This window comes from Sebastes umbrosus, chromosome 20 (genome assembly GCF_015220745.1).
Source record: "Sebastes umbrosus isolate fSebUmb1 chromosome 20, fSebUmb1.pri, whole genome shotgun sequence".
NCBI classification, from domain to species: domain Eukaryota; kingdom Metazoa; phylum Chordata; class Actinopteri; order Perciformes; family Sebastidae; genus Sebastes; species Sebastes umbrosus.
The window spans coordinates 25098324-25120116 of NC_051288.1; the positions used below are offsets into that span (position 1 = coordinate 25098324).

Here is a 21793-nt window from a genome sequence, read left to right on the forward strand (position 1 = left end):
TAACAGTATAAAATGCTTTATTTGTTGAAATGCAGAAGCAAAGTAGAAGTTACTCATTCTTACACTTCAGTATTAAAATAATTTAAATATATTACAAATCTTCAGCCTAAATCTTTGAGACCTCCTGCAAGACGGACGACGGTGATTAAGATTCCATTTAAAATAAAACCAATTAAAAAATCATGTCTAGGGCATTTTTTTTTTTTTTAAGAAAACTATCAAAATTATTTACGAGGGGTCCGTCTGTCAAAGATAGTCTTTAATGCCTTTTGAAGATGCACTTTTAGCTGAGAAGCAGTAATGAAGCTCTTGTTGTTACAGATCAGCTCAATGCTTCCATGTAATTGTCTTAATGAGCTCATGTGACATCAATTGTCATTATCATCAAGTGCAGCTAATATTCACCCTCTTTAACTTTTGATTATTCAAATCACAGAACGTTCTACAATCATCCAAGTTTTTACTTTAGTCAGAAAGATGCCTCGCTGTAACAGAGTTTGACCTTCAACATGCGTTTACACCTTTGCATTCTTAAACATGCATGAGAGAGTAAGATGGTGAGTTAAACATCTGATCTGTTTGTGCTTTTATAGTTGAAGCGTTGCTGTGTTTTTCAGAGGGAGATGTCCGAGGACACGTGGAGCGATTGTCCTGCCTTCCACTTGGCGCTGTGTCGGCCGGCGTCCGTCCGTCTGTACGGCTGATTCCTTAAATCTGAGGACGAAGAACAAACACACTGAGGAACAACCTGAGGCAAGACGGGTGACAACACATTTATCTTTTCATATTAACCTCTAGTCTAGATAATCTTAATCATGTCCAGTGGTGGAAGAAGTAATTAACTTAAAGGGACTATTTGTAACTTTCAGAAATGCTTGTTAACAGCGACACCTGTGGCCGTGAAATCAACGAAAGTCAGCGTCGTGCTTGTGCTCGCTCTAAATAGACATGAACGAGCATCGCTCAACACAGTGAGGCTACACACGTCAGCTAAAACCACAATATCACTCTATATTTCAGCTGCTTGGCAGTAATGTTAGCTGACCAGACGAAGGTCTCTCCATGAACATGATTTAGATCTGATCCTAGTGTTGGCTTTTCCTGCCTCAGCGCAGGCTGATGCAGCGGGGCTCTGCAGCGAGTGTCCCTGCTCTCTCCGCCCGCAGCCAGAGAGAACAGGGAGACACCGGCACCCGGTCGGTAACGAGACGATAACGTTACTCGCTGAGGAGCCCCGTCACTTCACAAGACACGGGAAACCTCTGTTGGTCTGAAGGAGCTGCAGCTGTTATTTCTGCACAAACGTCCACTGTGCATTCACTAGATATTCTCAGAGCTAAACTAACTCTCCTGCAGTGTGGAGTGAGCGCGCGTTCACGTCTAGAGGTGGAGCGAGTACGCGAGAACGCGCGCGCTGTCTGAGTGAAGGCATGCAGGCAGAGGAGGAGAGGCAGCGGCCACACGCGAGTGCGCATATGCGAACGCGCATGTGTCCCGACCCGGTACATTTATACGCTTAAAAAGTTACAATCAGTCCCTTTAAAAGCAACACGTTCTAACATGTGAAACTGAATGAAACATGTTTCTTTAGGTTTAGGCAACAAAAACTACAACTTCTAGTCTAGAACATTGCGTGAGGTTGAAAAACAATAAATATAATTTGACAGTACAGTATGTTAAACAAAAAACAATTCCCAGTCAATAACATTACGTACGTTGAACTACTTAGTAATTGTCCATAATCAAGAATCAAGTATTCACCCAGACCATGGTATAATATAAAAATGTAAACCCAAACCTGAAGGATACTTTAGTACAATATATATTTCAGATTAATGCTATTTACCCATTTACGGAGTATTAAGAGAATAAAATAGTGATATGTTGAGAAAAATTATATCACAAAAAGTAATTTTAGAGCAACACAGATATGGGCTTTCCTTGTAAAACATACAGATGTACATGTTGAATATGTTAAAGGTGCAGTGACAGTTTCACGGTCGGCAGAGTGGAAGAGAGACAACAGAGCAGCGAGGGATTTAAAGAAGTCACCTCGTCGCTGAAGACGGAGTCGCAGAAGAGACGAGAGGAGCGTTTGGCAGAGCGAGCCGTGAAGGGGACGGACTTAAGAGCTGGAGACACCAGAGAAACAACAAGGAGGGAAAAGAAAGGAGAGGTAAGCCTTAAAAGAAAGAAAAGAGTGAAGAATTGAGTTTCCTAAAAGACTAAACAGGAGGAAATGTTTACACCGGCCCAACTCTAGTTGAACTGTTCCTTTAAGTCAGAGAACCAGAGGAAAACACAGTCATGGTTTAACAAACAGTGTCTGTGTCTCCGGGTGTACCTGTGATGATGTCCTCGATGGCTCCGTCCTTCCCCTCCCTCACCAGAGGAGACACCTGTCTCTTCTTCAGCTCTGCTATCAGATCCATCTGTGGCATTCTGGACGTCACACAGACCTGAAACATCCAACATGTCAGTATCTTTACTCTCCTCTTGTCCTACAGCCAATGATAGTACTGATGTCAGATGGGTATCTTTTAAAGGATAACACTAGTTATATCCATCTATGCTCTCTTCAAAGCCACCAGACTCCATTCACAAAAAACGGCATTTTACGTTGCAGATCACAGGAGCTGCTGGTCCAGCGCTGCCTCCATCGGTTAGTTCACAATAACACACAATCAAACTAACCGATCGATGCAGCGCTGGACCAGCAACTCCTGTATTCTGCGAGGTAAAATGACTGTTCTTGTCAATGGAGACTGGTGGCTTTGAAAACGGCTTCAGTTCTCTCTCTCTTGTTATCTCGCTCGTTCCCTCTGTCTCACTCGTTCCCTCTGTCTCTCTATCTCTCCCTCTCGTTCGCGCTCTCTCTGTCTCTCTCTCGCTCTCTCTCTTGTTCTCTCTCTCGTTCTCGTTCTCTCTCTCGTTCTTGTTCTCTCTCTCGTTCTCTCTCGTTCATTCTTTTGCTCTCTCTCGTTCGTTCTCTCGCTCGTTCCCTCTCTCTCTCTCTCTCGTTCGTTCCCTCTGTCTCTCTTTCTCTCTAGTTCTTTCGCTCGTTTCCCTCTGTCTCTTTCTCTCTCTCCTTCTCGTTCGCGCTCTCTCTGTCTCTCTCTCGCTCTCTCTCTCGTTCTCGTTCTCTCTCTCGTTCTCTCTCGTTCGTTCTTTCGCTCGTTCCCTCTGTCTGTCTCTCTCTTTCTCGTTCTCTCTCGTTCTCGTTCCCTCTGTCTCTCTCGTTCTCTTGCTCGTTCCCTCTGTCTCTCTCTCTCTCTAGTTCTCTCGCTCATTCTCTCTCTCTCTCTCTCTCGTTCGCTCTCTCGTTCGTTCTCTCTCTCGTTCTTGTTCTCTCTCGCTCGTTCTCTCTCTTTCAGTGCGCTTTTTGGGTCTCTAAAATATGGTGTACGACCTGCTTTACATATAAAGCGTCTCGCGATGACTACAATATTATAACTGATCTTTATTGTGAGAGGAAACTAAGACGTTACCTTATTGACTTCAGGTTTAGGAGGAGTTGATGGAGCTTCACAGTTCAGGACGTGTTTCTTCCTCTGCTCGTTGTCCCGGTCCGCTTGCTGTCAGAGGAAAAAGTATTTTAATAGTATCTAGTAGGGCTGTCAATCCATTACAATATTTAATCGCTATTAATTGCATGATTGTCTATGATTAATTGCACATTTTTTATTTGTTCAAAATGTACCTTAAAGGGAGATTTTTACCAATACAACCCATTTTCATTCACATATCTGGAGGTCAGAGGTCAAGGGACCCCTTTGAAAATGAACATGACAGTTTGTCCTCGCCAAAATTTAGCGTTTATCCCGACAAGCTAGCATGACATGGTTGGTACCGATGGATTCTTTAGCTTTTTCTAGTTTCATATGATACCAGTATCTTCATTCTAGCTTTAAACCTGAGCCTTTTAAGAGGTTAAGTAAAAATCACAAGTTGTGTTAACACATTAACTTTGACGGCTCTGTTATCTACTAATCTGCATCTGAAGGTTAAATAATAAGCGTGACATCAGCTCACTGATTGGGCTGTACGTTTACAGTAATAGCTGGTTTTCATTATCAGTGAAGCAGCTCGGTTCATTCATGCCAGGAATCAATAAGATGAGTGTTATCTGACCTTGTACGCTTTGATGAACCTGACAAAGACAGGGAAGAACACGGAGGGCGGAATCGTTTTAGAGTTTTCTCCAAAGTACTCCACAGCAGAGTCGTACACGTCCTGGAACACAGAGACAAAACAAGCAATCTTTAGCTCCAATACCGCTCAAATAAAATGGGTGTGAATACTAGAAATAGTCTTCTAGAAGTCAAACATAACCTGTAACATGTGATAAAGGTGTATTTTAGGGTAATTAAAGCTGACCTGGGCGGTTTTTCCGTCCGCTATGAGCGAGTGGAGCAGCTCCGCGTTGCTGCTGAGGAACGTCTGCAGCACAGGATTGTCTTTTTCTACGGAGAACTCCCTCCTGGTCACCTCCATGCCTCTCTCCAGAGCACGCACATCCTGCAGGATGCTGTCCAGAGAAACTACAAGAGACAAAGAGCGTGAGTTCAGTTTCACATCCTTATCAGAGCCGATAGGACGGTAATTAGATTATATGGTATTCAGGCTGATGTAAGAGGGTCACACTGTGGTGTCGGGGTGAGAGGAGAGATAACCTGCACAAAGGAAACATGAATAAAGTCGTCTTCCTACTGTCATTACTCCTCATTAACATGACACATTCATATCTGCACAAGTGGGATTAGTGTGGGATTGAATTTACGACCACAGATTCAGTTTCAACTAAAGAATATTTTGTTAAAAATCATTTAAAGGAATGAAATATATGTGTTACGTTCTGTCTTCTGTCTTTAGAGATGCCAGATTGCAATTTTCTCAGCCAATTTCCCCGATGGTCTAAATTTGTTGCTAAATCTACAGAGAAAGGGCGAAGTCCAATCTGGCCTCTATTCACGTGCTCACCCAGCGCCGCCTTGTCCAGGAAGTGCAGCTCAGCGTAGAAGGACCGGACCTCGGGGTATTTCTCCTGGATGATGCTGACGATGAAGTGCAGCAACGTCTGCTTTCGGTCTGTAGATTTGGTGTCCAGCAGCTTTGGATAGTGAGCAGAAAACAATAATTATCAGTTGTTCAAAAGATTCTTAAATGACTAGAGAAGATTACTAGAGTTTAACAGACTTTTGACTCACCAGATCTAAACTCTGCAGGCGGAAGCCGTACGCCGCCCCTCGCTTGCTGCTGTTCATGTAGTTTCCAAACGCTAAAATGATCTTTACATCAGAAACACAGTCAGAAACAATGACGAGGAACAAGAAGTGGATTTGTTTGTGCCGTGCACATAGAGCACATAAGACACCAAAATACTGTTGAAGTGGTGAAACAACCCTCATCAGAAAAGAACCAAACTTCTTACATAAAACATTATGTTTTAAATTAAAAACTTCTGAATCTTTTGTCTCCCAAACCTTCCTAAAACACACAAATTTTCAAACTATTCAACCAGAGAAAGTCACTAGAATGGAGGGACATTTTACAAAAAGTGTAGCCTTTAAATCATCAGCAATAAATCATAAAATGGTCTTCAGTCCAATCTAAATCACACAACAAATAAAACATTTTCTTTTCGGGGAGAACATTAATAAATGTGCATATATGTATCTTTTATGAGACAAAATGTTTGTAATTTAGGTTTGCAGCAAACATTATTACACCACCGCGTCCTATACATGAGCAACAATAACAGATATTATTTAGATAGGAACTGATCTTGTACTTTCATGTTTATCACTGTTAAAACAGTACATAGCTTTAAATCAATGAATATCAAAACAAGGCACAAAATAAAAGAATGAATGCAGGAACTTGAAATTGAATGCAATTATTACTAAACTGACCTCTTAACAATAATATAGAATCAATTCCTAGTGAAAGAGTTATTTGCAATTAACATGCAACTGTAATTCATCTCCACAAACGACTCCATATCCCACAGAGACGTATTGAAGAGTCAGAGTCACATAAGGTGCAGTCAGAAATGTAAAACATTACTTATCATTAACTTTGTTCTGTTCTTACCTCGAGGATTTTCTTCAGCTTGCTGGAGGATTTGATCGACATCGAGGCGGCGATGATGGCGTCCAGTTGCTGCCAGAAAGAGTTGAAATTATTATTTATTTGTCAACCAAATATATACAACAACCTATATATATATATGTATATATATTATATATATATAATATATATTAAAACCTAATATATAATATATATATAATATGAATTAAAATAACAATAATAAAAAAATAATAATATATATATATATTTATTTTTATTATTATTATTTTAATTCAAATTCTTACACGAATCGATTTTTTTTAATATAAATAACGTTTAGCATTATTATTAATTTACATTTAGCCTCGTCTGTTTAAATGTATAAAGAATGAAACTGATCAAAGTGCAGCATAATTTTTTATAGTCAAATTCCCTAATTCTTCTAAATGAAATGTTAAAGTGTTACTGTACTTTTTGATTGGTTTATTTTGTTGTTGTGTATTTGTGACACTTTTGTTTTTGCTCCTATTGTTGTATTATTATTTTTCTGATGTTTATATTTGACTCTTTTTGCCTTTTCTTGCTTTATTGATAATCTGTGATTTTAATGGGAGGAAGACAAGTGACCACTTTGTGGAAGCTAATGGGGATACAAATAAAGAATAAATAAAAACGTTCCTGTCTAAAACTTATGTTCTCAATAATAAGTAATGGGCGTTATATTTTCCCTCAATCAATCTATTATCGTGGGACTTTGTGAACTCACCGGCTGTATTAGCTGGACGCTCTCGGGGAAATTGCCCAGGAAGGTGAGGGTGCTGATGCGCTGGGAAAGCCGCGGGATCTTGCTGAAGCGCACCATGAAGCGGTCCTCCTCGCTGAGCTCGTCCAGGGGCCTGCCCTCACACTCGTAGTTGTGGATGAGCTTCATTTCGTACTCGGTGGGGATGAAACGCTCCAGGAGCTCCAGGAAGTCCAGGCTCAGAGCTCTCTGGTTGTACCTGTGAGGGGACGGCAGGGATGCAACTGATAATAATAATAAAACCAGTATGATGCTGTTTTATAGTCACATGATTTAGGTAACATACGTCTCAATCGCACAGCAGATATCCGATGCAGCCATTCCTTCCTTGCGCAGCGTGATGGCCAGGTTTTTGGCCCTGTTGGGCTCCATTAGAGACACTTTACTGGGGGTCTTGTGGGCCAGTTTCATCTTGAGGGTCCCCAGCTCTACAGCGGTGGACTGGGCCTTCGTCTTGAACTGCTCCTCGAAAGTCGCCATGTTGAGCTCCTAAGAAAGATTAACAAGAAATATAAATACATTTAGAGAATGGCTTGACTGTGAGGAACAAACTGGACATATAAGAAGTTCAGTGTGTTCAGTACGTAGTAGTGGAAACACCGGGACAAAGACAGAACATGAAGTGGTCAAACCTCTAAGACGTGCTCGTCATCCAGCTCGTTGAAGATGGTTCCTGCCACCTGGTTGGATTTGAGGGCCTGCCAGTTCAACAGCGGCAGGCGGTATTTGGTTTGAATTGGCTTCCTCTTTTTATAACCTGGCGGAAAGAATTAAAAACTTTTAATACAAATACATAAAGAAATGTATAAAGAAAAGAAAACAGAAATAAATATGTTTGGGGAAATAAATAAAGGGGAATTGCAATGGGGAAATCGTGCATAAATAAATAAATGCATAAAAGCATAAATACATATGTACATTTAAAAATAAATAAAAAATAAAAAATAAGAGATAAATAAAATATAAGTCCAAAAATAAATGAATAATAATAAAAAAAAAATTAAATGCAAAATAAATATATAAATTCAAAATTTACTAAAAATAAATACATAGATAAATAAAAGGGAAAATTAAAGATAAGAGTAAATATATAAGGTAATTAATATGAAGATAAATAAATAAAGAAGCAAATTAAAACAGAAATATCAATTAATTAATGGCTATATTTATTTTTTATATTTTTGCTACATTTAATGGCATATTTATTTGTCGACTCATTTATGTAAATATTCATTTATTTTACATAAACATAACATAAAAGTAGCCAAAATAAATGCCTGCTTCCTTAGCCTGCTCACTTCCCCCTGCTCCGATTGTGGACTCACCTGAGCTCCCATCAGTCACTTCCCCTGATGGCTGGGTCGTACCACCTCCAGGAGGCAGCAGGGGTGGTGGAGCCGCTGGTGGTGGTGGAGGTGGAGGAGGAGGAGGAGTTCCAGTTGAGCCTGGAGGTGGAGGTGGAGGAGGAGGAGGAGGTGGAGGTGGAGGAGCTTGTACTGTCGCCGACTGCAGAGGACTGTCAGAGACGGGAGGTTGAGGGTCTGAGGAAGGGGGGGAGGCCTTGTGGTCTTTACCTGAATCTGATTCTTCTTTAGCTGTAGTCAGGGGAACAACCAGACTGTTATTGTTTATCTCTCGTCTCTGTACATTTATAAAATACAGTCATAAAACATCAAGATAATGCTTTATGGGCCCGTTATTTTCCCATAACTTCATAATTATTTCCTGTAAAGAACGACGTCATTTGGTGCTGATTATAGAAAAAAACAGACAAAGTTCTGAAAGAATTATTGGAAACTTTGTGACAAGATCAAAAGCTCTGACCTTTCTCCATCACATGCTGGATGACGGGGACGACCTGGACGTCCAGGTGTCCAGAGGTGGAGCGCTCCATCCGGACCAGGCCCTGCTCCACCAGAGCCTGAACTTTGACCTCCAGCTCCCTCAGGGCCTCGGTGGACCGATCCTTGTCTCGCTCTCTCTCTCTCTCCCGCTCACGTTCCAGCTCTCTCTCTCGTTCTCGCTGCTGCAGGAGGCTCACCTGGGAGCAGGACTCACGAAGACTCTCCTACAATACGCAGTAATACAATACTCACACTATCAGGAACATTCATACGATACTCACACTATCAGGGCACAGTAATACTGTTCAACCTTCGTTTCTACTCCACATAAATTTAACCTTAAAGAAAATAAAGTATAAAGAGGAGAACGGAGTACTGTACCTTCAGGAGCTCCACTTCTTTTGTGGTCTGAATGAGCTTCTTCTCCATTTCTGACACTTTCTCCACGGCCTCCCTCTCACTCTCCTCAAGCCTGGAGCTCAACTGTGATAATAAATGTATACATTATGATTATCTTCATTCATGCTGTGTGTGTGTGTGTGTGTGTGTGTGTGTGTGTGTTTGTGTGTTTGTGGTGTATCTACCTGTGTGTTGTGCTCCTGCAGCTCCTCCATGTGCTCCAGCAGAGCGTTCTTGGTCTCTGCGTCCTCCAGCAGAGCTCCCACATCGAACACGTTGTCCAGATAGGCCTGAATCTGCACCAGCAGTCGGTCGCTCTCCGTGAACTTTAACCTCTGCAAACAAACACGGGACATTTAAACAATAATCAACATGTGTACGATGGATTCTTCTGAGTTTAAACTACACGATAAATAAAATGTCCGCATTTCAAGGTTGTCATTTAAAGGGTCAAAGGTCAAACTTGCCTCGAGGTAGTCGTCCAGCCCGTGACGGGTGAACTCGTACTGGAGGTGGACCCTGAAGTTCATGTTTTCCACTGAGTGGACCACGATGTTGATGAACTGCATACAGGCCACCTGGTGGACAGACAGAGGAAAGACGGAGTTGATGTTTACATGCAGTCTGTTTGTGTCTCTCTGTAGTTGTTGTGTGTCTCTTTGTAGTGTTTTGTGTCTCTTTGTAGTGTTTTGTGTCTCTTTAGTTTTTGTGTCTCTTTGTAGTATTTTGTATCTCTTTGTAGTTGTTTTAAGTGTCTTTGTGGTAATTTTGTGTCTCTTTGTAGTCATTTGTCTCTTTGTAGTATTTAGTGTCTCTTTGTAGTTGTTTTAAGTGTCTTTGTGGTCACTTTGATTCTCTTCCTGCTTGGTACGTGTCTCTTTGTGTGACATTTCATAGGTGAAGACTAGGGGGGGCTCTGGCACTTTGGACCGCTGGGCCTGTGCCCAGCAGGCCCGTTCATTAATCCATCCATACGTATAACATCGATTTACAGTTTAGAGAAAAAAAGCATCAAAATGGATGCAGTAGAACCAGAGAACCCACACACTCTTCTTCCTCGTCAAAACCTGGTGCCTACATTACCCACAATGCAACCGACAGTAGCCTGAAGCGGAGATGAGGAGCGGGCTACAGAGGTCTGGTACACTGTTTTTTTTCTTTAACAAAACTGAGTCATCCTTTAACTGGTGATTACCAGCATCAGTATGACACTATTAAACTCCTCTCTTTGCGTATAGTATTACTTCACATTAAATCACATGCAGTCTTATTGGATGAGATTCTTATCGCTCTCCAGCTTTACCATGAAGTCGATGTTGCTCTCCTCGTGGCCGAAATACTCCATGAGCTTCTCAAACCGACTCTTCTCTCCACACACCTGAAAACACAGCAAAAGGAGTTAATGTCAGATCACAGCAGGCAGACTGAAGAAGAGGATTATTATTAATGATCTTATTTTCTTCCTGTTGTGTTTTGTGATTAATTGTTAATGCGTTAAATCTGGGTGAAATCCTTTGAGACTTGCTTGTGATGATGGATTAGATAAATACAACTTGTATTATGCCTTCTCCTTATGTACACACATGGGGGCAGTGTGCTCACAATAACAAGTCCAAAACTATATTACAGCAATGCATCTATCTATATCTCTCTCTATCTCTATCTATCTATCTATCTATCTATCTATCTATCTATCTATCTATCTAATTGAACGGTAGAGGAGGATCATTTGGCTGTTGTGAGTCTAGTTTCAGGTTCAGTCCAGTTCAGGGACAAACAGGAATAATGGTAATAATAAAACCAGTGCTGCAGGATAATTGCTATGTGACACACAGTCGAGTGTGCTCTCTCCGTTCTGCAGTTAAACCCTCGACATCAACCAGCTTCAGCATCATGTGGTTAATAAAAACAGAGAACAATGTGGTTAAATGATAATTGTGTTTCGTTAACTAACAGCTCAGCAGATTCTCCCTGCCTCTCCTCGTCTTTGCGGCCTTCTACTCCGCCTCCTACCCCTTTTCTTCTTTTTGCCCACTCATGTCCGTTAAATAATGCAGCACGCCAACCTGACAGCCTGCACAACCCAAAACAAAGCCCACGTTCTGCTACTGAGGGACACATAAGCCAGCTCCTGGCTCAGCGCCCGCCTGCCTCTACTCTACGACCAATCTATCGCTGCCTCCATCTTCCTCCCGCTGGCTCTCGCCCACACACACACGGCGGCGTTGCTGCGGCACCAAAACAAGCGCCGCTCTCTGTGATACTCGAGTCACCGCTGTGGTAACTGATGCCGCACTAATCAACCAGGCGAGGTGACGACTTGTCGCCTCATTTTCTTACTTTTAGTTTTCTTTATTAAAGGATGGTGGTATTCTTTAGACAAAACCAACAGTGAATGTTTCTACTAACAAGTACTGTGTGTGTGTCAGAGCCTGATATATCTCCTCTTCCTCCATTAAAACACATCAATGAACCTCACTGTCTCACTGGGTGACATGTGTCCTTCATTATGAACTAGGGAAATCTAGTAGTCGATACCAGTTCCAGTGAAATGCTTTGATACCGCGGTAAAAAAAAGCAAAAAACAAAACAATAAATCCCATGTAGGGCTGGGAAATATGACGATATTTATTGTCAAAATGAAACTTTTATGTTCATGATGCACTCAAGTTCTTAAAATGAGAAAATACTCCCCACTTTGCAAGTATTTAAAGGCAGGGTTGACGATGTTCTCCAGTCTACACTATTTGTTCTATCGGTTGAAATGGTCTTTACACCTCGACAGCGATCCATTACTGATGAGCTCTGAAAAAGGACCAGAAAAGAGCCGTCATCTGTAGCTGCTGTAATCCTGTAAAAACCTCTAGCAATCACTGCCTCGCGGCGCGCTTGGAAAGATCCAATCAGATGCCTCCCTGCCTCCCTGCTCGTACTCTACCCTTGGCGTGCACCAGCCTGAACTCAAAGCGCGTCGCCGCCGCACGTTTCCTGGAGAATGGAAGAGAAAGCTCAGGCCTGCAGTAGCACTGCCGCGGTTACTTGTCATGAGGCAGCGTTGTTGAGTTGAGGTCCTCTCTCCGCTCTGTGGCGGTGAAGTAGTTACGATGCGGCGGTGCTCGTGCATGTTGCTGAATCTGTCTTTATATTAGATCGACAATGTTTAGTTTAAAAGTTTCCAGAGGCGGCGAGTCGCGTTAGACGCACGTGTTTTGCATAAAGTAGCCTATCCCTCAACGTTATGCAAATGAGGAGCGGCCAACATGACGCCCCGTCTCTCAAATCGCGCCGCTACGCCAGCAGAATGCATTGCACGTCTGCTTACAAAGACAATGAATGGGAAGCCTGGAAAGGACGGAGGCTGTGGACACGGACCATAAGCGATGCATCTGCGTCTGGTTACAGCCGCTTTAAAGGATGATAAAACCAGGAAATATCCTCAACAGAGTTTATATTCAATTCAGCAAATTAAAATCAATTTGTTTCCGTCTTACGTACTCCCTCTGGATGAACGATCTGACTAAGAATTACACACACTTAAATTCAAATAACAGTGAGTGAAGTGAAAGAGCTCTATAGCAGCCATCCAATCTAATTAAACTGCTGCTTTAAGTGTGTCTGAAATTAAAAAGGCAGCTGATGCTGGCAGCTCTGGGCTATTGCACGGAAATTACAAGATCTGGATCCAAGAGCAGACGTTTAAATTCCTGCTGTAGAGCTTGTTGCAGGGCAGCTTTCTCACATCCCTGACATCTACTAATAATAGACGCTCCTAGTTCAGGTTTATCCGTTCTGTCTGTTGTTGTAGCCGCGGGAGGCGATCTGCTGGCAACAGTTGCTGCTTTCTCAGGCAGAGACTGGAGAGGGCCAAGGAGAGGTTAGAGGGCGCAACAAGTGTTTGACATATTTACGCCTCTTCAGTCAGTTTCGTCTGGCGGCGGGACAACTGGACGGAGCAGCTGACGGGTTCGGGGGGGGCAGGTGGGTCGGGGGTTCCCCTTAACCTGCTTTTCTGTGCATTAAAGATCGTCTGGTATGTGGGCGCTGTGACACTAATACCACTTCTATGTTAAGCTTAAGACCGGTTTAAAATAATGTCTGAATGTGTGTTGAGTCATCCCTGCTCACGCTGGTGATATAGGTCATCGTGGAAATAGTGAACCTATAGGATGAAGAGATAATATATGTGAGGATGTGAGGAACACAACCTGCTCTTATCATTTTCAAACCAATCAATAACATAAAAACTGTTCTTCAAATCTCAGATCGGATTGATGATTTCCTGGTTAGAGCTGGATATCAAAATGGTTTGAAAAACCGCAACAGTTTTTTTGGTATCGACTGAAATGTGTCACAAACTACAACAAATAAGATCCATAATTTAGTTTACTTATTTAATCATCATTCTTACTTCCATACTTCCTGATTTTTATTTTTTAAAAATTGCCAATTTTACACATTTATTTGATTCCTCAGTTATGTAATAAGACGTTTGAACTCATTAGCAAATACTGCTTATTTCCTCATCCACATTAATTATGCGCAAATATCACAACGCCGTCATGGGGGCGTTTCACGTTAATCTGAGTAAGGCTGCATGTAAACAGGGAATATTCATTTTCATTAGTCATGTAAACAGCTTAGTAGGAACATTGTCTTTTATGGAATAAGGGCAATATGTTGTGCATGTAAACGTAGTCAAAGTTGTCATATTGTCATTTCATGCATTTTCATTATAAAAATATTGTCAATCAATTGAAATATTTAATCGTGATTAATCGCAAATTATTTAAAAAATTTTTATGTGTTCAAAATGTACCTTAAAGGGAGATCTGTAGAGTATTTAATCCTCTTATCAACATGGGAGTGGACTAATATGCTGCTTTATGCAAATGTATGTATATATTTATTATTGTAAATCAGTTAACAACACAAAACAATGACAGATATTGATCCAGAAACCCTCACAGGTACTGCATTTAGCATAAAACAATATGCTCCAATCATAACATGGCAAACTGCAGCCCAACAGGCAACAACAGCTGTCAGTGTGTCAGTGTGCTGACTTGACTATGACTTGCCCCAAACTGCATGTGATTATCATAAAGTGGGCATGTCTGTTAAGGGGAGACTCGTGGGTACCCATAGAACCCATTTACATTCACATATCTGGAGGTCAGAGGTCAAGGGACCCCTTTGAAAATGGACATGACAGTTTTTCCTCGCCAGACTTTTTTTTGGACATTTTTCAGACTTTTTTCGAACATTTTTAAACATTTTTTTGGACAGTTTTTTTTTTTTTTGTTTTTTTTTATAACATTTTTCAGACTTTTTTTCGGATATTTTTAGGACATTTTCAGACATTTTTCAGATTTTTTTTTTTTTTACATTTTACAGACTTTTTTTCCGACTTTTTTGGGATATTTTTTGGACATTTTTCTAATTTCTTTTTGACAAAAACCCTCACGCATTCACATATCTGGAGGTCAAGGGACTCCTTTGAAATGGTGTTATTTAACCTTGTTCGTGACAAGCTAGTATGACATGGTTGGTACCGATGGATTCTTTAGGTTTTCTAGTTTCATATGATACCAGCATCTTCACTGTAGCGTTAAAACTGAGCCCACTACAACTTAAAAATCACAGGTTGCGTTAATGCGTTAAAGAAATGAGTGTATAATCAATTATGTTGATTACAGCCGCTTAGGTTCTGAAGAAAACATGGTTCTATTTCTCAAAGTAAGGTATCCAAATAGGTGTTGTGGAAACTCTGGTATCAAACCTTAATTCCTTGTACTGTATGTGTGAGTTAAAACTGTTGCTTGTGTTTAGTTAGACCAGCAGGATGAAAACGAACAGTATCTCATCTCACAGGTGTAAACACCATTTCTGTAATTGTTTCAGATCAACATGTCTGAATGTAGTTTAGTAGAAGTTGTAATACCTCTTTGAAGTTGTCGAAGGCGGAGAGGATGATGTCATGGCCTCCTCTCACCAAACACACGGCCGCCAGCAGCTCCAGCACCAGCGCCTTGGTCCTGACAAACACAGTTTTTAGATTTGTTTAGTCTTGGTATCTTGGGTATTCCTTGTATATATTGTATTTATGTGTATGTGTTCCAGTCCGACCCCAACTCTCCTCAACACATCGAGTTAAGTCCTGATATCAAAGTCGACTCACAGGAAACATATTCATATTAAAGTTTAGACAGTTGGTGTTCGGTACCTCGGGTTTCTGTTGTTGAGGCTGAGCGTGATCTCGTTGACACAGCAGGGATGCTTCATCACCAGGTTGAACCCAGACTGACAACACACACAAAGTCATATTACAATTTCTTATTGTTTAATTATAAATGTAATAATTACATTAAAATGTAATTAATTATTTACTTGTTATTTATTGGTGTTAATTTTTTTAACGTAAAATCATAATCTTGACTTGGAATTCACTTTTTTTTCTTTCTTTTTTTTCTTACTTAACTTCAGTTTTGCTTGACACAGTATATTTTAACATCTTAATCCTGATAAAGAAAGTCAAAATTGTGTCTTAAAGTCTAAATTTTGACTTTATATCTTTTTTTTTTTCATCCATTTTTTTCTTTTCCTGGCAGTAATGGGCTTCCATATACAGTATGTCTGTCAATCATAACATGACATGACATCTGTCAAGATTTCTTCTTTTAAACTGAGCAGGAGTTTTTGAATACCTGATAGTTCATGATGGCACGTAAACACATGATGCAGAGATGAACGTCGTCTGTCTGGCTCACGACCCGAGAGCTCCTCAGGGCTTTCCTGTTTTGGAGAGAGTTGAATCTGCAGGTGAGAGACGCCGCTGTTACGACTCTACGCCTACACTAAAATATTTAACCACGTAGTTCACTCACACGTGATCTTTTTATGTCAAACTGTCTGTAGCAACACGGCAGATGTGATGATTGTATGTGCTTACATCGTACGACAAACATAATCCATATATCAGTCATCACTTCACAGATGACAATAAGATAAAAGACACAGGTTGTAGATCAAAATGAGTCAAACTGGAAACTCCCACTTCGTCTAATGACAGGTTTGAGTGTCGCTCAGACATTTCTCACATTCATACTTAAACAAGTCATAAATAAACACACATACAGTCTGAACAAGAGGCCACAATAGCATGACAAGAATGCAGTCGCCTCAGATCAGAAGTGTGTGTGGTCGCGTTACGTCATTCCCTGTGCAATTCTTTTTATTGATCAATTATTTTCTGACTGAAGTTAAAACAGATCTGCAAAACAAAACATTCAGACATCAAACCTCTGAAAACAAGATAAGCTGACGTGATGCAACAACAATAAATCAACGAAACTGTGTCAATATTATCAATCTTAAATATAAATCTTACAATTTCTTATTGTTTAATTATAAATGTAATAATTACATTAAAATGTAATTAATTATTTACTTATTGGTGTTCATTTTTTTATGTCCTATTATTTGTTAATTATATTTATATTATTTAGAATATATTCGGTTATAGGTTTAGTATCTTGATATATTGCATTGTATTTTTAAATTCCATAATAAAATAAATAATACACCCTTGGAAATTAAATCTTGGGTTAGACATAATACAGGAAATATTATATAAATATATAATATTATATAATAATATAATATATATATAAATATATATATAATTATATAAATATATATAATATAATTTTTTTGACAATAATGTAAGTTATTAGAAAATGTTTTAATTAGAAAATAGTTACTAGTAAATATTAATAGTTAATAGTAAACTGTATACGGCATCATTAATTGTAAACTGTATCCTCATCCTAGCTGTTGTAAGTTTTGTTGCTATATTTGTGTTTTATTTGTGTACGTATGTATAGAGGAAATAAAGACTAAAGTGACCAATAAAAAGAAAATTAAATCTCAATGTGTTGTAAAAATATATATATATTTTTCATTTTATTTTCAGAACTTACAAATAAAGATTAATTCAACCTACTTAAATAAATGCTACACGTACAGTTATATATTTTAATTTGTTTGATCACATGACGTGTATTTGTGTGAGTGTGTGTGTGTGTGTGTGTATGTGTGACATAATTATGCAAACAGCCACTCTATAAGTGTGTCATCTGTCGAGGGAGATCGGGACGAGTGTTTGTGTTCACTGACTTTAATCTGAGCAGCAGATGAAGGATTTCTGTGTGTGTGTGTGTGTGTGTGTGTGTGTGTGTGTGCACATCATTCTGTGTTTACAGTGGATACAGTATGTGTACATACGTAGGTTAACATACTGTATGTCATACGTTGCACTAAATTAGATTAGATTTACTTTTTAAAAGGTTCACAGACTATAATTACAGCCCATCTTGTGATGTGATCCCACCAGCTGTGATGCCGTATAAAGTGTATAAACCCTTCTCCTTCTCACCCCCCTACATCCGGCCGCCTTGCTCTGACCACACCCATCTTCAAACTCAACCTTAATGTTGTTCTCAAATACACACCTGTAAAGTTTGGTGAATGCATCTTGCACAGTTGTGACGCTATCGTGATGACAAAATCTGTCTATATCTAGGTGGTACACCTGACAACGTACTCTAAACCTCCTCCGTGGTAGATGATGACACACTCACAGACTCACAAAGTGAAACAACACCAGCGTCGCTGTCGTGGCCGGTAATTACTCTTCTCTTAGAATAACCTCCTCTGTTTTTTTAGCTACACTGTAATTCCAAAACTATGTGGACATCCCTGTTCGTATATTTACCAGCCGAGACAGTGACGCTGGTATTGTCTCCACCTTGTGTGTCATAATGTGATAATGTGGTCCCCGGAGAAACCTACTGTAGCGGCAACTACCACAGAACAGGTTTTGAATACTTTGCTAGGTGTTTTTTAATTTTTTTTAATTTGTTTATTTCCTTTTATTAATTTATTTATTTTTATTTATTTGATTTACCTTTTATTTTATTTATTTATATTTTTTTATTAATTAATTAATTAATTTTTTTTAATTTCTGTATTATTTATTTTATTTATTTATTTACTTTGAATTTTTTTAAATTTATTTATTTACTTTTAATTTAGTCTTTTAATTAATTACATGTTTTTTACTTTTTTAAATTAAATAAACAAATAAAAAATAAAAAATAAAAATAAATATTTAAATAAATAAATAAATAAATAAATAAAAAGAAAGAAAGAAAGAAAAAATAAAAAAGGGGCAGGGAGTGCAGAGCAATTACAGGTTCCAACAAACATTTTAAATTATATTACCAACCGACAGCAGTCGCACAAAAATATCCATTCCACAATTAATTCATTTTTAATGTAATTTTGTATTTATCTTTTTTTATTTGTTTTATCCTGTCCGTCTGTGGACAGATTTTGTCAACGAAATAGCATCATAACTGTGCAAGATGCAGTCACGAAACTTTACAGGAGTGTGAGTGAGTTTGAAGATGGGTGTGATCAGAGCATGGGCGCCAAAAGTACACACTTTACGCCGGTGCTAAAACGCCCATGTGTACGTAGATCATAGTATTAGTGGACGTAACCTCAGCTGGGACATCAACTCCAGCCTCACATGAACCCATCAAACGTGACTCTCTCACCACCACCGGCCCACACCGACCGTACCTGACTGTGAAGGCCTTGCTGGCCTTGGAGGCACTGTGAGTAGGTGAGTTGCTGGCACTTCTGCTCAGATCTTCCACTGACTTGTCCACAGATTTGCTTTTGTCCGTGGGCAGCGTGCCATTGTCCAAAGTGTCCACGTCATACCTGCGAGGAGTCACAGAAACCAGAGCTCATATAAATGTAGCCTGAGGTGGTTTTCATGAGATGGTTTGATATAGTTGTGGCTCTGTGAAGGAGATTAGAGGCGAACATAGCTGAGACGTGACTGTTCCAGGAACAGATAACGGTGAGTCGAGCTGATACCTACGTGACAGCACTGTGGGCAAAGGACAGATAGTCCACAAGAACATCTAAGCCTTGGTTCTCCTCGTTTAGGAACTCCTGAGCCCAACTGCAATGAGAAAATACATTTCAACTGACACAAACACTCACATTTTAAGATTTCAAAATGACAAACTAACATGAAAAACACAAGCTTTCAGACACAAGTATAGCTTCTTCTTGTCTCTGAGTTTGTTCTATTGAAAAGTTTCAAAGCACACATTCAGATATCAGCTACTTTACATGTTACATTTGTATTTAATGTGTGAAAAAATAAATTGCAAGGCAAAACTAATGTATCCATGAAGCTCTTTAAAGGGTTTTAACCCTTTGGACTCTGCAATAGAAATGGTCTGCCAGTGCCTACATTGGTATTTGTGCTTGTTGTGATGTCATTTCTTGCTTAATATCTCTAAAATCTGGACAAGCTCAGCTAAAAGGTTACGTTAAGCCAACTTTACACCAAACAACATTTTAAATGATTTCACTGTCGCAGACATGTTTCCAATATCGTAATAAAAATCACAAGAGCTTTGCTCTCCCGTGATCTCCATCGTTTAGTGTAAGGTGGTTATAAAACTCAATCCAAGCTGTCTTAAGTCAGTCTTTTTCTCGTCTTGACGTTCCGATAAAATCAAACAAGTTTATCCTAAGTTCAGTGACGCGAACATTGTCAACAACCAATAGGAGCGCTCTCTCCAGCACCAAACAGGAAGCAGCAAACGGGGTACCAAGTCTTTTCAAAGTCTCCTAGTGTATGGTAAGCATAAGTCAATAAACTATAATAATATAATGATAAAAGTATTGACATTGTGTCATTTATGACTCAACTATAAAAAAAATACGAAAATGTTAGATGTTTTTTCATTAGACGTTACTAAATGAACACACAAAACGTATTGAACCCAAATATTTCTAAATGTAGAAACATGAACAACATATTTTATATAAAAGACGGAAGCCTTAGCTTTCTGCTGTAAAAAGAATGAATGCTCTAGCTATTATAGTTTTTATTTTAGACCAATTTAAACAGGATAAAACAACAATCGTTTTTAAAGGGTTAAATGAACTTGATACTGTAATTTATTGTTTTCACACGCAGACAAACATCCTTATAATTATAATCTACTTCAGTGTCTCCCATGCTAGAAAGTTTTATTTTAAGCTTCTGTCAAAATGTATTGGCTCAACTTTTAATTTGTGTAAAACTAAACTCAGCGTGTTTCCTTTAACTGTGTTTTGAACTCCGAGTCTGTGAGGATTGCAGTGAGACTCACCCGATGTAATTGGTCCTCAGAGAAATCTCCAACTCTCTCAGGATCTGAGTGGATTCCTGGACACGTCTCTTAAACTGATAGAACACAAGTTGTAAAGTCAGGAAATCAAAAAACGTAAAGGGCCAGGGCAGTTTTGTGTATTGATTTGTAGCAAAGACTTCATCATCAATCACAATAAAAAGAAAAACTCCCTGCCAGTGAAACAAACAATAAATACTGTATATTAAAACCTTTCCTGATTTCAATCAGTCACATTCAGAAATGGATTCAAATAAAGTCTTGGCGAATCGTCTGTTCACACATTTATTTTTCACTGTAACATTTTTACTGTATCAGTTTTTTACTGGACAATTTAACGTCTGCAAAGCAACTTTAAAAATTGATAATATATATTTGAACGTTAGAGAGACACAAGAGGGAAACTGAGTGGGATTGATGTCTGAAATGAGGAATGATCCAAGTGACAGACTACAGAAGTTGTAGTTTTGTAAGTTGTAGTTTTGTTGCCTAAACCTAAAGAAGTTGTAGTTTTATTGCCTAAACCTAAAGAAGTTGTAGTTTTATTGCCTTAACCTAAAGACGTTGTAGTTTTGTTGTCTAAACCTAAAGAAGTTGTAGTTTTGTTGCCTAAACCTAAAGAAGTTGTAGTTTTATTGCCTAAACCTAAAGAAGTTGTAGTTTTGTTGTCTGAACCTAAAGAAGTTGAAGTTTTATTGCCTAAACCTAAAGAAGTTGTAGATTTGTTGCCTTAACCTGAAGACGTTGTAGTTTTGTTGCCTAAACCTAAAGAAGTTGTAGTTTTATTGCCTAAACCTAAAGAAGTTGTAGTTTTGTTGTCTGAACCTAAAGAAGTTGAAGTTTTATTGCCTAAACCTAAAGAAGTTGTAGATTTGTTGCCTTAACCTGAAGACGTTGTAGTTTTGTTGCCTAAACCTAAAGAAGTTGTAGTTTTGTTGCCTAAACCTAAAGAAGTTGTAGTTTTATTGCCTAAACCTAAAGAAGTTGTAGTTTTGTTGTCTGAACCTAAAGAAGTTGTAGTTTTGTTGCCTAAACCTAAAGAAGTTGTAGATTTGTTGCCTTAACCTGAAGACGTTGTAGTTTTGTTGCCTAAACCTAAAGAAGTTGTCATTTGTTGCCTAAACCTAATGAAGTTGTAGTATTGTAAGTTGTAGATTTTTGCCTAAACCTAAACAAGCCTTTTTGTTTGTGTTCAAAACGTGACGTTTCATTCAGTTTTACATGTTAGAACGTGCTGCTTTTAAGTTTCACTTTTACAACATAGTAGGTGTAGTAGGCTCCTATTGACCTACATCTATGGTGCTTATAGTGACTGATAATGTCTATTTAATGGCCTGATAACAGTTGAATCGGCTGCATTATGCACAATGACAGCGATCAAAGAATTTCAACATAACCTGACAGAGTCAAACATACAT

At 39.1% G+C, this 21793-nt stretch overlaps 1 protein-coding gene and 1 long non-coding RNA gene across 11 annotated transcripts in view; one reads left to right on the forward strand and one right to left on the reverse strand.

The window, feature by feature from the left end:
- LOC119478996 (formin-like protein 1) overlaps positions 1–21793 on the reverse strand; it is a 66074-nt gene continuing 44281 nt past the window's right edge. For 3 of the 10 annotated variants that reach the window (XM_037754132.1, XM_037754131.1, XM_037754139.1), the window contains 23 exons: positions 20358–20431; positions 19067–19150; positions 18760–18903; positions 15819–15927; positions 15338–15414; positions 15056–15149; positions 10418–10492; positions 9582–9692; positions 9300–9449; positions 9097–9198; positions 8696–8939; positions 8197–8469; positions 7504–7628; positions 7158–7360; positions 6836–7070; positions 6094–6162; positions 5208–5288; positions 4981–5110; positions 4378–4541; positions 4132–4233; positions 3489–3575; positions 2345–2459; positions 1543–2132 (listed from right to left, as the gene is read on the reverse strand). In XM_037754132.1, the coding sequence (XP_037610060.1) occupies positions 1975–2132; positions 2345–2459; positions 3489–3575; positions 4132–4233; positions 4378–4541; positions 4981–5110; positions 5208–5288; positions 6094–6162; positions 6836–7070; positions 7158–7360; positions 7504–7628; positions 8197–8469; positions 8696–8939; positions 9097–9198; positions 9300–9449; positions 9582–9692; positions 10418–10492; positions 15056–15149; positions 15338–15414; positions 15819–15927; positions 18760–18903; positions 19067–19150; positions 20358–20431 (3006 nt within the window). In that variant the 3' untranslated portion in view covers positions 1543–1974. Of the gene's footprint in view, positions 715–1542; positions 2133–2344; positions 2460–3488; positions 3576–4131; positions 4234–4377; positions 4542–4980; positions 5111–5207; positions 5289–6093; positions 6163–6835; positions 7071–7157; positions 7361–7503; positions 7629–8196; positions 8470–8695; positions 8940–9096; positions 9199–9299; positions 9450–9581; positions 9693–10417; positions 10493–15055; positions 15150–15337; positions 15415–15818; positions 15928–18759; positions 18904–19066; positions 19151–20357; positions 20432–21793 lie in introns of those variants that run through there. The other 7 variants (XM_037754137.1, XM_037754140.1, XM_037754138.1 and 4 more) reach the window with 7 other exon arrangements.
- Positions 2340–5094, forward strand: LOC119479042. The gene is made up of 3 exons (XR_005204590.1): positions 2340–2475; positions 4351–4559; positions 4939–5094. It is a non-coding gene; the product is annotated as an uncharacterized LOC119479042 (long non-coding RNA).